The sequence below is a fragment of the Hemiscyllium ocellatum genome, chromosome 1, assembly GCF_020745735.1.
Source record: "Hemiscyllium ocellatum isolate sHemOce1 chromosome 1, sHemOce1.pat.X.cur, whole genome shotgun sequence".
Lineage (NCBI taxonomy): Eukaryota > Metazoa > Chordata > Chondrichthyes > Orectolobiformes > Hemiscylliidae > Hemiscyllium > Hemiscyllium ocellatum.
This window is the reverse complement of record NC_083401.1, coordinates 8,349,926-8,362,861: the sequence shown is the minus strand read 5'-3', so window position 1 is coordinate 8,362,861 and position 12,936 is coordinate 8,349,926. Positions and strand designations below refer to the sequence as shown.

Genomic DNA, 12,936 nt, shown 5'->3' with positions numbered 1-12,936 from the left:
AGTTTTCTACAGGCCTCCCAATAGTCCTAGAGATGTAGAAGAAGGATTGCGAGGATGATTCAGGAGAAGAGTGAAAGTAATAGGGTGGTTGTTATGGGGGACTTTAACTTTCCAGATATTGACTGGGAAAGCTATAGCTCGAGTATGTTAGATGGGTCGGTGTTTGTCCAATGTGTGCAGGAGGGTTTCCTGACGCAATATGTAGGCAGGCCAACAAGAGGTGAGGCCATACTGGATTTGGTTCTGGGTAACGAACCAGGCCAGGTGATAGAATTGGAGGTAGGTGAGCACTTTGGGGACAGTGACCACAATTTGGTGACTTTTACTCTAGTGATGGAGAAGGATAAGTGTGCACTACAGGGCAAGAGTTATAGCTGGGGGCAGGGAAATTATGATGCGGTGAGGCATGACTTAGGATGCATGGCTTGGAAAAGTAGGCTTCAAGGGAAGAACACAAATGATATGTGGAGCTTGTTCAAGGAACAACTATTGAGTGTCCTTGATAAGTATGTACCTGTGAGGGAGCTGTGGTTTAATAAGGAATTGGAATCCCGTGTTAAAGGGAAGAGAGCGGCCTATGTAAAGATGAGGCGTGAAGGTTCAATTGGGGTGATTGAGAGTTATAAGGTAGCCAGGAAGGATCTAAAGAGAGAGCTAAGAGCAGCAAGGAGGGGACATGAAAAGTCCTTGGTTGGTAGGATTAGGGAAAACCCAAAGGCTTTCTATAGGTATGTCAGGAATAAAAGAATGACTAGGGTAGGAATAGGTCCAGTCAAGGATAGTAATGGGAAGTTGCGTGTGGAGGCTGAAGAAATTGGGAAGACACTGAATGAATACTTTTCGTCAGTATTCACTCAGGAACAGGACATTGTTGCCAATGTGAATATTGAGTCACAATTAATTGGAATGGATGGCTTTGAGGTATGTAGGGAAGAGGTGTTGGAAATTCTGGAAAGGGTGAATATAGATAAGTCCTCTGGGCCTGATGGCTTTATCTTAGGATTCTCTGGGAAGCAAGGGAGGAGATGTCAGAGCCATTGGCCTTGATTTTTATGTCCTTGTTGTCTACAGGAATAGTGCCAGAAGACTGGAGGATAGCAAATGTGGTTCCCTTGTTCAAGAAGGGGAGTAGGGATAACCCTAGTAACTATAGGCCAGTGAGTCTCACTTCTGTTGTGGGCAAAGTCTTAGAGAGAATTGTAAGGGATAGGATTTATGACCATCTAGATAGGAATAATATGATCAAGGATAGTCAACATGGTTTTGTGTAGGGCAGGTCGTGCCTCACAAACCTTATTGAATTCTTTGAGACAATTCACCTGTAAGGAGGTGGACGAGGGTAAAGCGGTAGATGTGGTGTATATGGATGTTAATAAGGCGTTTGATAAGGTTCCCCATGGTAGGCTACTGCAAAACTTACGGAGGTATGGCATTGAGGGGAGTTGGAGGTTTGGATTAGGAATTGGCTGGGTAGAAGAAGACAGAGGGTAGTAGTTGATGGTAAAGGTTCATCTTGGAGTGCAGTTACCAGCGGTGTTCTGCAAGGATCTGTTTTGGGACCATTGCTGTTTGTCATTTTTATAAAGGACCTGGAGGAGGGGCTAGAAGGTTGGGTGAGCAAGTTTGCGGATGATACGAAAGTCGGTGGAGTTGTTGACAGTGAGGAAGGATGTGGTAGGTTACAACGGGATATAGATAAGCTACAGAGCTGGGCAGAAAGGTGGCAAATGGAGTTCAATGTAGGTAAATGTGAAGTGATTCACTTTGGTAAGAGTAACAAGAAGATGGGGTACTGGGCTAATGGTCAGATACTTGGTAGTGTGGATGAGCAGAGGGATCTTGGTGTCCATGTACACAGATCTCTGAAAGTTGCCACCCAGGTAAATAGTGCTGTGAAGAAGGCATATGGTGTACTGGCTTTTATTGGTAGAGGAATTGAGTTCCGGAGTCCTGAGGTCATGTTGCAGTTGTATAAGACTCTGGTGCAGCCGCATCTGGAGTACTGTGTGCAGTTTTGGTCGCCATACTATAGGAAGGATGTGGAGGCACTGGAACAGGTGCAGAGGAGGTTTACCAGGATGTTGCCTGGTATGGTAGGAAGATCGTATGAGGAAAGGCTGAGGCACTTGGGGCTGTTCTCATTGGAGAAAAGAAGGTTTAGGGGTGACTTGATAGAGGTGTACAAGATGATTAGGGGTTTATATAGGGTTGACCATGAGAACCTTTTTCCACGTATGGAGTCAGCTATTACGAGGGGGCATAGCTTTAAATTAAGGGGTGGTAGGTATAGGACAGATGTTAGGGGTAGATTCTTTACTCAGCGAGTCGTGAGTTCATGGAATGCCCTGCCAGTAGCAGTGGTGGACTTCCCTCTTTAAGGGCATTTAAACGGGCATTGGATAGACATATGGAGGATAGTGGGTTAGTGTAGGTTAGGTGGGCTTGGATCGGCGCAACATTGAGGGCCGAAGGGCCTGTACTGCGCTGTATTGTTCTGTTCTATGTTCTATGTCCTAGGGAGTGTTGCTGAACAAAGAGACCTAGGAGTGCAGGTTCATAGCTCCTTGAAAGTGGAGTCGCAAGTAGATAGGATAGTGAAGGTGTTTGGTATGCTTTCTTTTATTGGTCAGCGTATTGAGTACAGGAGTTGGGAGGTCATGTTGCAGCTATACAGGACATTGGTTAGGCCACTGTTGGAATATTGTGTGCAATTCTGGTCTCCTTCCTATTGGAAAGATGTTGTGAAACTTGAAAGGCTTCAGAAAAGATTTACAAGGATGTTGCCAGGGTTGGAGGATTCGAGTTACAAGGAGAGGCTGAACAGGCTGGGGCTGTTTTCCCTGGAGCGTCGGAGGCTGAGGGATGACTTTATAGAGGTTTACAAAATTCTGAGGGGCATGGATCGGATAAATAGGCCGGGGTCGGGGAGTCCAGAACTAGAGGGCATAGGTTTAGGGTGAGAGGGGAAAGATATAAAAGAGACCTAAGGGGCAACGTTTTCACACAGAGGGTGGTACATGTACGGAATGAGCTGGCAGAGGGAGTGTAGGAGGCTGGTACAATTGCAACATTTAAGAGGTATTTGATGGGTATATGAATAGGAAGGGTTTGGAGGGGTATGGGCAAGGTGCTGGCAGGTGGGACTAGATTTGGTTGGGATATCTGGTCAGCATGGACTGAAGGGTATGTTTCCATCCTGTACATCTCTATGTTTCCTGGAGCAGAATTCCAGAACCTTCCCTAACCCTCTGCTTAGTTACAGCCTTCCCATTACCTGAGGTAGACAAGCAGGAGGCTGGAAGAACAGAGCAGGCCCGATAGCATCAAGTGGTGGAGATGTCATTGTTTCGGGTGTAACCTTTCCTCAGGACTAGGAGTGGGTGCAGAGAAAGGGGGTGAGGGGGGGTAGGGGTGGTGAAGTGGAGATAGGTGAAGACAGGTAGAGGGTACGACCTGGTTGGTCAGGGGGAGGAATGAATCTGGTTGGTAGTTGGGGTGAGTGAAAGGGAGTCAGGGAATGGGCAGGGACGTTATTTGAATTTGAAGAACACAATGTTGGGTCCTCCGGGCTGCAGGCTGCCCAGGCGGAAGATGAGATGTTGCTCCTCCAGTTTGTACTGTGGTTCATTGTGGCAATGGAGGAGGCCAAGGCTGGTCATATCAGAAAGGGAGTGGGAAGGAGAATTTGTTTTCCCTACATAGGGGACACTAAACTTGAACTTAGGGAACAGTTTGCTGAGTATCTCAGCTGGACCCACAGGGGCCGACCAGACTCCCAGTCACCGCCCATTCTAATTCCCCTTCCCTCTCCCTTTCTGACATGACCATCCTTGGCCTCCTCCATTGCCACAATGAACCACAGCGCAAAGTGGAAGAACAGCACTTCATCTTCCGCCTGGGCAGCCTACAGCCCGGAGGACTCAACATTGAGTTCTTCAATTTCAAATAACCTCCCTCCCCATCCCCCGGCTCCCTTCCATCCTCCCTACTACCAATCGGATTCATTCCTCCCATTGACCAACCAGGTCGTACCCTCTACCTGTCATCGCCTATCTCTGCTTCACCACCCTGCCTCCACCACCCCCTTTACCTGCAGCTCCCCCCATATCCGCCCCCATTCCTGAAGAAGGGTTACGCCCGAAACATGAACATCTCCACCTCCTGATGCTGCCTGGCCTGCTGTGTGCTTCCAGCCTCCTGTTTGTCTACTTTTGATTCCAGCATCTGCAGTTTCTATTTTTTTGTCTCTTCCCATTACCTGAGGCAGCTGCATTGTTTACAAGGATGTCCAGTTGCTTCTCCTCCTTCCTGATCTGCTCTGTGAACCTCTGCACGGATTCCATGGAGCTGGTGTCCAGGAGACGGAGGTGAATGTCGCTGTTTCCTGTCTGGCGTCGAATTTCTCGCACTGCTCTCTCTCCTCGTTCCACACTGCGGCAGGCCAGGATCACACGGGCCTTTCTCTGGGCAAGGTCCTGTGCAATGAACTTCCCAATGCCTGAGCATAGAGACAGAGAAATACTCACAGAGTCATAGAGTCATAGAGATGTACAGCACGGAAACAGATCCTTCGATCCAACCCATCCATGCTCGCCAGATATCCTAACCCAATCTAGTCCCACCTGCACCTGGCCCATATCCCTCCAAACCCTTCCTATTCATATTCCCATCCAAATGCCTCTTAAATGTTGCAATTGTACCAGCCTCCACCACTCCCTCTGGCAGTTCATTCCATACACGTACCACCCTCTGTGTGAAAATGTTGCCCCTTATGTCTCTTTTATATCTTTCCCCTCTCGCCCTAAACCTATGCCCTCTATTTCTGGACTCCCCGACCCCAGGGAAAAGACTTTGCCTATTTACCCTATCCATGCCTCTCATAATTTTGTAAAACTCTATAAGGTCACCCCTCAGCCTCCGACGCTCCAGGGAAAACAGCCCCAGCCTGTTCAGGCTCTCCCTGTAGCTCAAATCCTCCAACCCTGGCAACACCCTTGTAAATCTTTTCTGAACCTTTCAAGTTTCACAACATCTTTCCGATAGGAAAGAGACCAGAATTGCACGCAATATTCCAACAGTGGCCTAACCAATGTCCTGTACAGCCACAATGTGACCTCCCAACTCCTGTACTCAATACGCTGACCAACAAAAGAAACCATACCAAACGCCTTCTTCACTATCCTATCTAACTGGGACGCCACTTTCAAGGAGCTATGAACCTGCACTCCAAGGTCTCTTTGTTCAATAACACTCCCTAGGACCTTACTATTAAGTGTATAAGTCCTGCTAAGATTTGCTTTCCCAAAATGCAGCACCTCGCATTTATCTGAATTCAACTCTATCTGCCACTTCTCAGCCCATTGGCCCATCTGGTCAAGATCCTGTTGTAATCTGAGGTAACCCTCTTCGCTGTCCACTACACCTCCAATTTTGGTGTCATCTGCAAACTTACTAACTATACCTCTTATGCTCGGATTCAAATCATTTATATAAATGACAAAAAGTAGAGGACTCAGCACCGATCCTTGTGGCACTCCACTGATCACAGGCCTCCAGTCTGAAAAACAACCCTCCACCACCACTCTCTGACTTCTACCTTTGAGCCAGTTCTGTATCCAACTGGCTAGTTCTCCCTGTATTCTGTGAGATGTAACCTTGCTAATCAGTCTCCCATGAGGAACCTTGTTGAACGCCTTATTGAATCGCATCTACCATTCTGCCCTCATTGATCCTCTTTGTTACTTATTCAAAAAACTCAATCAAGTTTGTGAGACATGATTTCCCATGCATAAAGCCATGTTGACTATCCCTAATCAGTCCTTGCCTTTCCAAATACATGTACATACTGTCCCTCAGGATTCCCTCCAGCAACCTGCCCACCACTGGTCTATAGTTACCTGGCTTGTCCTTACCACCCTTCTTAAACAGTGGCACCGCGTTAGCCAACCTCCAGTCTTCCGGCACCTCACCTGTGACTAGGGATGATACAAATATCTCAGCAAGAGGCCCAGCAATCACTTCTCTTGCTTCCCACAGAGGTCTAGGGTACACCTGATCAAGTCCTGGGGATTTATCTACCTTTATGCGTTTCAAGACATCCAGCACTTCTTCTTCTGTAATATGGACATTTTGCAAGATGTCGCTATCTATTTCCTTACAGTCTATATCTTCCATGTCCTTTTCCACAGTAAATACTGATGCAAATACTCACTTAGCATCTCTCCCATTTTCTGTGGCTCCACACAAAGGCTGTCTTGCTGATCTTTGAGGGGCCCTATTCTCTCCCTAGTTACCCTTTTGTTCGTAATATATTTATACTTATGTCTTTATACTCTTCTAAGGATTCACTCGATCTATCCTGTCTGTACCTTACATATGCTTCCTTCTTTTTCTTAATTTCTTTAGTCATCCAGCATTCCCTATACTTTCCAACCTTCCCTTTCACCCTGACAGGAATATCCTTTCTGTGGATTCCCGTTATCTCATTTCTGAAGGCTTCCCATTTTCCAGCCGTCCCTTTACCTGCGAACATCTGCCCCCAATCAACATTCTAAAGTTGTTGCCTAATACCGTAAAAATTTACTTTCCTCCAATTTAGAACTTCAACTTTTAGATCTGGTCTATCCTTTTCCATCACTATTTTAAATCCAATAGAATTATGGTCACTGGTCCCAAAGTGCTCCCCCACTGACACCTCAGTCACCTGCCCTGCCTTATTTCCCAAGAGTAGGTCAAGTTTTGCACCTTCTGTAGTAGGTACATCCACATACTGAATCAGAAAATTGTCTTGTGCACACTTAACAAATTCCTCTCCATCTAAACCCTCAACACTATGGCAGTCCCAGTCTATGTTTGGAAAGTTAAAATTCCCTACCATAGCCACCCTATTACTCTTACAGATAGCGGAGATCTCTGTACAAGTTTGTTTCTCAATTTCTTTCTGACTATTAGGGGGTCTATAATGCAATCCCAATAAGGTTATCATCCCTTTCTTATTTCTCAGTTCCACCCAAATAACTTCCCTGGATATATTTCCGGCAATATCCTCCCTCAGTACAGCTGTATTGCTATCCCTTATCAAAAACGCCACACCCCCTCCTCTCCTGACATTGCAAAGCACAATCATTTTGCCTTCAGGAATTGGATCTGGGTTTGAATGAGGAAAAAAACTCCTGAGTTAGGGGGGAGTGGTAGGAACGGGATTCCTCCTTGAAAGGGTAGATCTGACCAGATGGGCTGGATGGCCTCTTTATGTGCAGTCTATAAATCTGACAGTGGAGAATTTTTGCAACATCCCCTCCCTCGACAGCTGCTTGCGTAAATATCCAATGTTAAACAAACTCTTCTCGGTGTTTACAATCTGCAGGAAATTGTCTGAACATGTTGTCGTGCTGCACCTCACTGGCTAAGTACTGGAAATCAAGTCCTGCTATCTCTGGAGTACGAGTGACAGATTTTAAAAGCAACGAAAATTTCCCGAGTTCCACTCTCTTTTAGACCCACAGAAAGCACAGACCAGATTTCGGAACAGGCTTTTTAAATTCAGTCACAGAAAGACGGCCTCACTGGTGAGGACAGCATTTATTCCCAGAGGGTAGTTAAGAGTCACCCACATTTCTACGGGTTTGGAGTCACATGTAGGCCAGACCAGATAAGAATGGCAATTTCCTTCCCTTAAGAACATTAGTGAACCAGAGAGAGAGTCATAGAGATGTACAGCACGGAAACAGACCCTTCGGTCCAACCCCTCCATGCCGACCAGACATCCCAACCCAGTCTAGTCCCACCTGGCAGCACCCGGCCCATAATCCTCCAAACCCTTCCTATTCATATACACATCCAAATGCCTCTTAAATGTTGCAATTGTACCAGCCTCCACCACATCCTCTGCCAGCTCATTCCATACACATACCACCCTCTGCGTGAAAACGTTGCCCCTTAGGTCTCTTTTATATCTTTCCCCTCTCACCCTAAAGCTTTGCCCTCTAGTTCTGGACTCCCCGACCCCAGGGAAAAGACTTTGCTTATTTACTCTATCCATGCCCTTCAGAATTTTGTAAACCTCTATAAGGTCACCCCTCAGCCTCCGACGCTCCAAGGAAAACAGCCCCAGTCTGTTCGGCCTCTCCCTATAACTCAAATCCTCCAATCCCGGCAACATCCTTGTGAATCTTTTCTGAACCCTTTCAAGTTTAACAACATCTTTCCAATAGGAAGGAGACCAGAATTGCACACAATATTCCAACAGTGGCCTAACCAATGACCTGTACAGCTGCAACATGACCTCCCAACTCCTGTACTCAATAAAATCGATGTTTCGGGCAAATGCCCTTCATCACGAATAAAGGCAGAGAGCCTGAAGCGTGGAGAGATAAGCTAGAGGAGGGTGGGGGTGGGGAGAAAGTAGCATAGAGTACAATAGGTGAGTGGGGGAGGGGGTGAAGGTGATTCCCCTTCCCCCACCTCACCGTAGTTCCAAACTTCCAGCTCAGCACTGTCCCCATGACTTGTCCTACCTGCCTATCTCCTTTTCCACCTATCCACTCCACCCTCCCCCCGTCCCTGACCTATCACTTTCACCCCCTCCCCCACTCACCTATTGTACTCGATGCTACTTTCTCCCCACCCACACCCTCCTCTAGCTTATCTCTCCACACTTCAGGCTCTCTGCCTTTATTCCTGAAGGGCTTTTGCCCGAAACGTCGATTTCGCTGCTCCTCGGATGCTGTCTGAACTGCTGTGCTCTTCCAGCACCACTAATCCAGAATTCTGTACTTAATACTCTGGCCAATAAAGGAAAGCATACCAAACAACTTCATCACTATCCTATCTACCTGCGACTCCACTTTCAAGGAGCTATGAACCTGCACTCCAAGGTCTCTTTGTTCAGCAACACTCCCTAGGACCTTACCATTAAGTGTATAAATCCTGCTAAGATTTGCTTTCCCAAAATGCAGCACCTCGCATTTAACTGAATTAAACTCCATCTGCCACTTCTCAGCCCATTGGCCCATCTGGTCCAGATCCTGTTGTAATCTGAGGTAACCCTCTTCGCTGTCCACTACACCTCCAATTTTGGTGTCATCTGCAAACTTACTAACTGTACCTCTCATGCTTGAATCCAAATCATTTATATGAATGTCAAAAAGTAGAGGACTCAGCACCAATCCTTGTGGCACACCACTGGTCACAGGCCTCCAGTCTGAAAAACAACCCTCAACCACCACCCTTTGTCTTCTACCTTTGAGCCAATTCCGTGTCCAAATGACTGGTTCTCCCTGTATTCCATGAGACCTAACCTTGCTAATCAGTCTCCCATGGGGAACCTTGTCAAACGCCTTACTGAAGTCCATATAGATCACATGTACTGCTCTGCCCTCATCAATCCTCTTTGTTACTTCTTCAAAAAACTCAATCAAGTTTGTGAGACATGATTTCCCACCCACAAAGCCATGTTGACTATCCCTAATCAGTCCTTGCCTTTCCAATTACATGTACATCCTGTCCCTCAGGATTCCCTCCAACAACTCGCCCACCACCGAGGTCAGGCTCACTGGTCTATAGTTCCCTGGCTTGTCCTTACCATTATTTTTAAACAGTGGCACCACGTTAGCCAACCTCCAGTCTTCCTGCACCTCACCTGTGACTGTCGATAATACAAACATCTCAGCAAGAAGCCCAGCAATCACTTCCCTAGCTTCCCACAGAGTTCTCGGGTACACCTGATCAGGTCCTGGGGGTTTATCCACCTTGACCCGTTTCAAGACATGCAGCACTTCCTCCTCTGTAATCTGGACATTTTGCAAGATGTCGCCATTTATTTCCCTACAGTCTGTATCTTCCATATCCTTTTCCTCAGTAAATACTGACGCAAAATACTCATTTAGTACCTCCCACATTTTCTGCGGCTCCACACAAAGGCCGCCTTGCTGATCTTTGAGGGGCCCTATTCTCTCCCTAGTTACCCTTTTGTCCTTAATGTATTTGTAAAAACCCCTTTGGATTCTCCTTAATTCTATTTGCCAAAGCTATCCCATGTCCCCTTTTTTCCCTCCTTATTTCCCTTTTAAGTATACTCCTACTTCCTTTATACTCTTCCAAGGATTCACTTAATCTACCCTGTCTATACCTTACATATGCTTCCTTCTTTTTCTTAACCAAACCCTCAATTTCTTTAGTCATCCAGCATTCCCTATACCTACCAACCTTTCCTTTCAGCCTGATAGGAATATACTTTCTCTGGATTCCCGTTATCTCATTTCTGAAGGCTTCCCATTTTCCAGCCGTCCCTTTACCTGCGAACATCTGCCTCCAATCAACTTTTGAAAGTTCTTGCCTAATACCGTCAAAATTGGTCTTTCTCTAATTTAGAACTTCAACTTTTAGATCTGGTCTATCCTTTTTCATCAGTATTTTAAAACGAATAGAATTATGGTCGCTGGCCCCAAAGTGCTCCCCTGCTGTCACCTGCCCTGCCTTATTTCCTAAGAGTAGGTCATGTTTCGCACCTTCTCTAGTAGGTACATCCACATACTGAATCAGAAAATTGTCTTGTACGCACTTAACAAATTCTTCTCCATCTAAACCTTTAACACTATGGCAGTCCCAGTCGATGTTTGGAAAGTTAAAATCCCCTACCATAACCACCCTAGATGGATTTTTCCTGACAATTAACAATGGTTCATGGTCAATATTAGACCCTTAATTCCAGATCCTTTACTGAATTTAAATTCTATGATCTGCCTTTGTGGAATTTAAACTCGGGCCCCCAAAACATGAGCTGTATTTTGGGATTAATAGTCCAACAATAATACCACTGGGCCATTGTTTCCCCAGTGCTATTATTGATATCTAGTCCACAGACCAAATCAGCTGCTTGTGGCTGGTTGAATCTCCATTTTGTAACGACTCTGTGGCTTCAAAAGGTGTATTTTGTGCTGGATTTCTTTTATGAAGAGAGTTGAGAGAGCGATGGTGAGCTGTCTGTTCCAAGCCCATAAAGTAAACAGTGTGAGAGGTCTTGCGTTTTCTTTATGCTGGAATAATTGAAGCAGCCTGAAGGGGCGGGGTCAAGCTCCCAAAGAACCAATTTAACTTTCAGTGGCTGTTGGGGTTTGGAAGCTGCTATACATCTCTCCTTGCTACAGCAAATTACTTGGGTTCCCTCTCTCTCAAAATTTTCTTTGAATGCTCTTTCTTCTTGAAATAGGTCAGATATCACACAACCACCAGGTAAGAGTCCAACAGGTTTATTTGAAATCACAAGCTTTCAGAGCGCTGATCTTTCATCATCTCTGAGTGGTTAGTATCCCTGCCTGTCATGTGGGAGACCGGGATTCAACTCCCCAGTGGAGAGCCATGTTATGAAGGTGCAAGGGGTACTGTACCTTTAAGGGAGTAGAAAAGCTAGCAAGGACAAACAGTACTGGAAACTTTAAAATGTAACCTATGATTGAACAGTTAGATAAGCTTGGTTGCCTTGATACAAAATCAAATTCAAATTCAGACAATCAGTTTAAATTATGCCCCAAGATACCAAACTCCAATTAAGTTTGAGTTTAGTATTTTGACAATATTAAAACCAATGAAACAATCCAATGTTTTGGGATAACTTAAGGGAGAACTGCCAAGCCACCAAGAATAGCTCTCTTAAAAGTACCTTTATCTATCGAGGACCTATAAAACAGAAACCTCTAAGAAGAAGGAAAAAAAGACAGAGGAAGATACAAAGAGAAGATTTGTGGGCAGCACAGTGGCACAGTGGTTAGCACTGCTGCCTCACAGCGCCAGAGTCCTGGGTTCAATTCCCACCTCAGGCTACTGACTGTGTGGAGTTTGCATGTTCTCCCCGTGTCTGCGTGGGTTTCCTCCGGGTGCTCTGGTTTCCTCCCACAGTCATAAAGATGTGTGGATCAGGTGAATTGGCCGTGCTAAATTGCCTGTAGTGTTAGGTTAGCGGTATGGGTGGGTTGCGCTTTGGCAGGTCGGTGTGGACTTGTTGGGCCGAAGGGCCTGTTTCCACACTGTAGGTAATCTAATTTGACAGCTGGCTGGTTTTGAAATTTGAACTTTTTGGTAAATCTTCATCAGGGGTTTTATCGGACTGGTATTTTAGAAAGGAAAGTATAAGATAGCTTAGAGAAAGGAGATGTAAATGGTTACTAATTAATTATTCTCTGTCAGACTTAAAACAAATAAAATTGTTAGTTTTTATTTTAAATAGTGACTTCTGGGATAGTTCCTTGCCTCTCAAATTTTCACAGATTACCGCACGGGTAAATATTTTCTGTGTTGCTGGTTTAAATTAGCAGGGGGAGGGGCAGTTTAGCCCGTGTCTTAACAGTTTGGGGGCTCGTTGCTGGGATTTAGCCGTTTGGGCGCTCGTCCAAGTTTTCCACTAGAGTTAAGTTATTCTAATTCTTCTTCTTTTGTCTGTATTTTAACTACAGTGTAAGAGTAAAGTGTGTTTTGCTTCAAGCCTGGTAGTTTGATCAATTGAATTGCATCCAAAATACAATGCCTTGCACTTGCTTTTAACAATTAGAAACACTGGGGCCTAGGCTATCTTCCTAATATATTTTGAGGAGGTTTAGTCTGGCCCATAGCAAACTGGGGGCTCTTGTCAGGGTCAAAATCTCCAATTCCAGATCGGGTTTAGGATTATTGGACTCAAAAGACAGTGAGCGGTGATTGTATGTTTTCTCTTTTCATTTGGATTTGGTTCATTTAAACAGTGTGCCTTGTGTAATAACGGCTATTTCTGTCAGTAAGAGTTTCCCGGGGGTGGAAGAAGTCACTTTGGGAGTGGGGAAGACAAAACCATTGGAATCGGCAGACAAGTTGGAGTTGGCATTGCGTTTATCTGTGAGAGAAAGGGTAATTGTAGCGATACACCAACATTTACAATTGCCAGGAACATAATCGGAATGTGTGTAA

The 12,936-nt window shown here is 45.5% G+C and overlaps 1 protein-coding gene across 1 annotated transcript in view; it reads right to left on the bottom strand.

Annotated features, from left to right (window-relative positions):
• The window catches only part of zgc:64106 (uncharacterized protein LOC393348 homolog), a 110,338-nt gene that overhangs the window by 82,146 nt on the left and 15,256 nt on the right, over positions 1 to 12,936 (bottom strand). Inside the window, exon 2 of the mRNA XM_060827940.1 lies at positions 4,259 to 4,498. Within this exon, the coding sequence (XP_060683923.1) occupies positions 4,259 to 4,498 (240 nt within the window). The remainder of the gene's footprint in view (positions 1 to 4,258; positions 4,499 to 12,936) is intronic.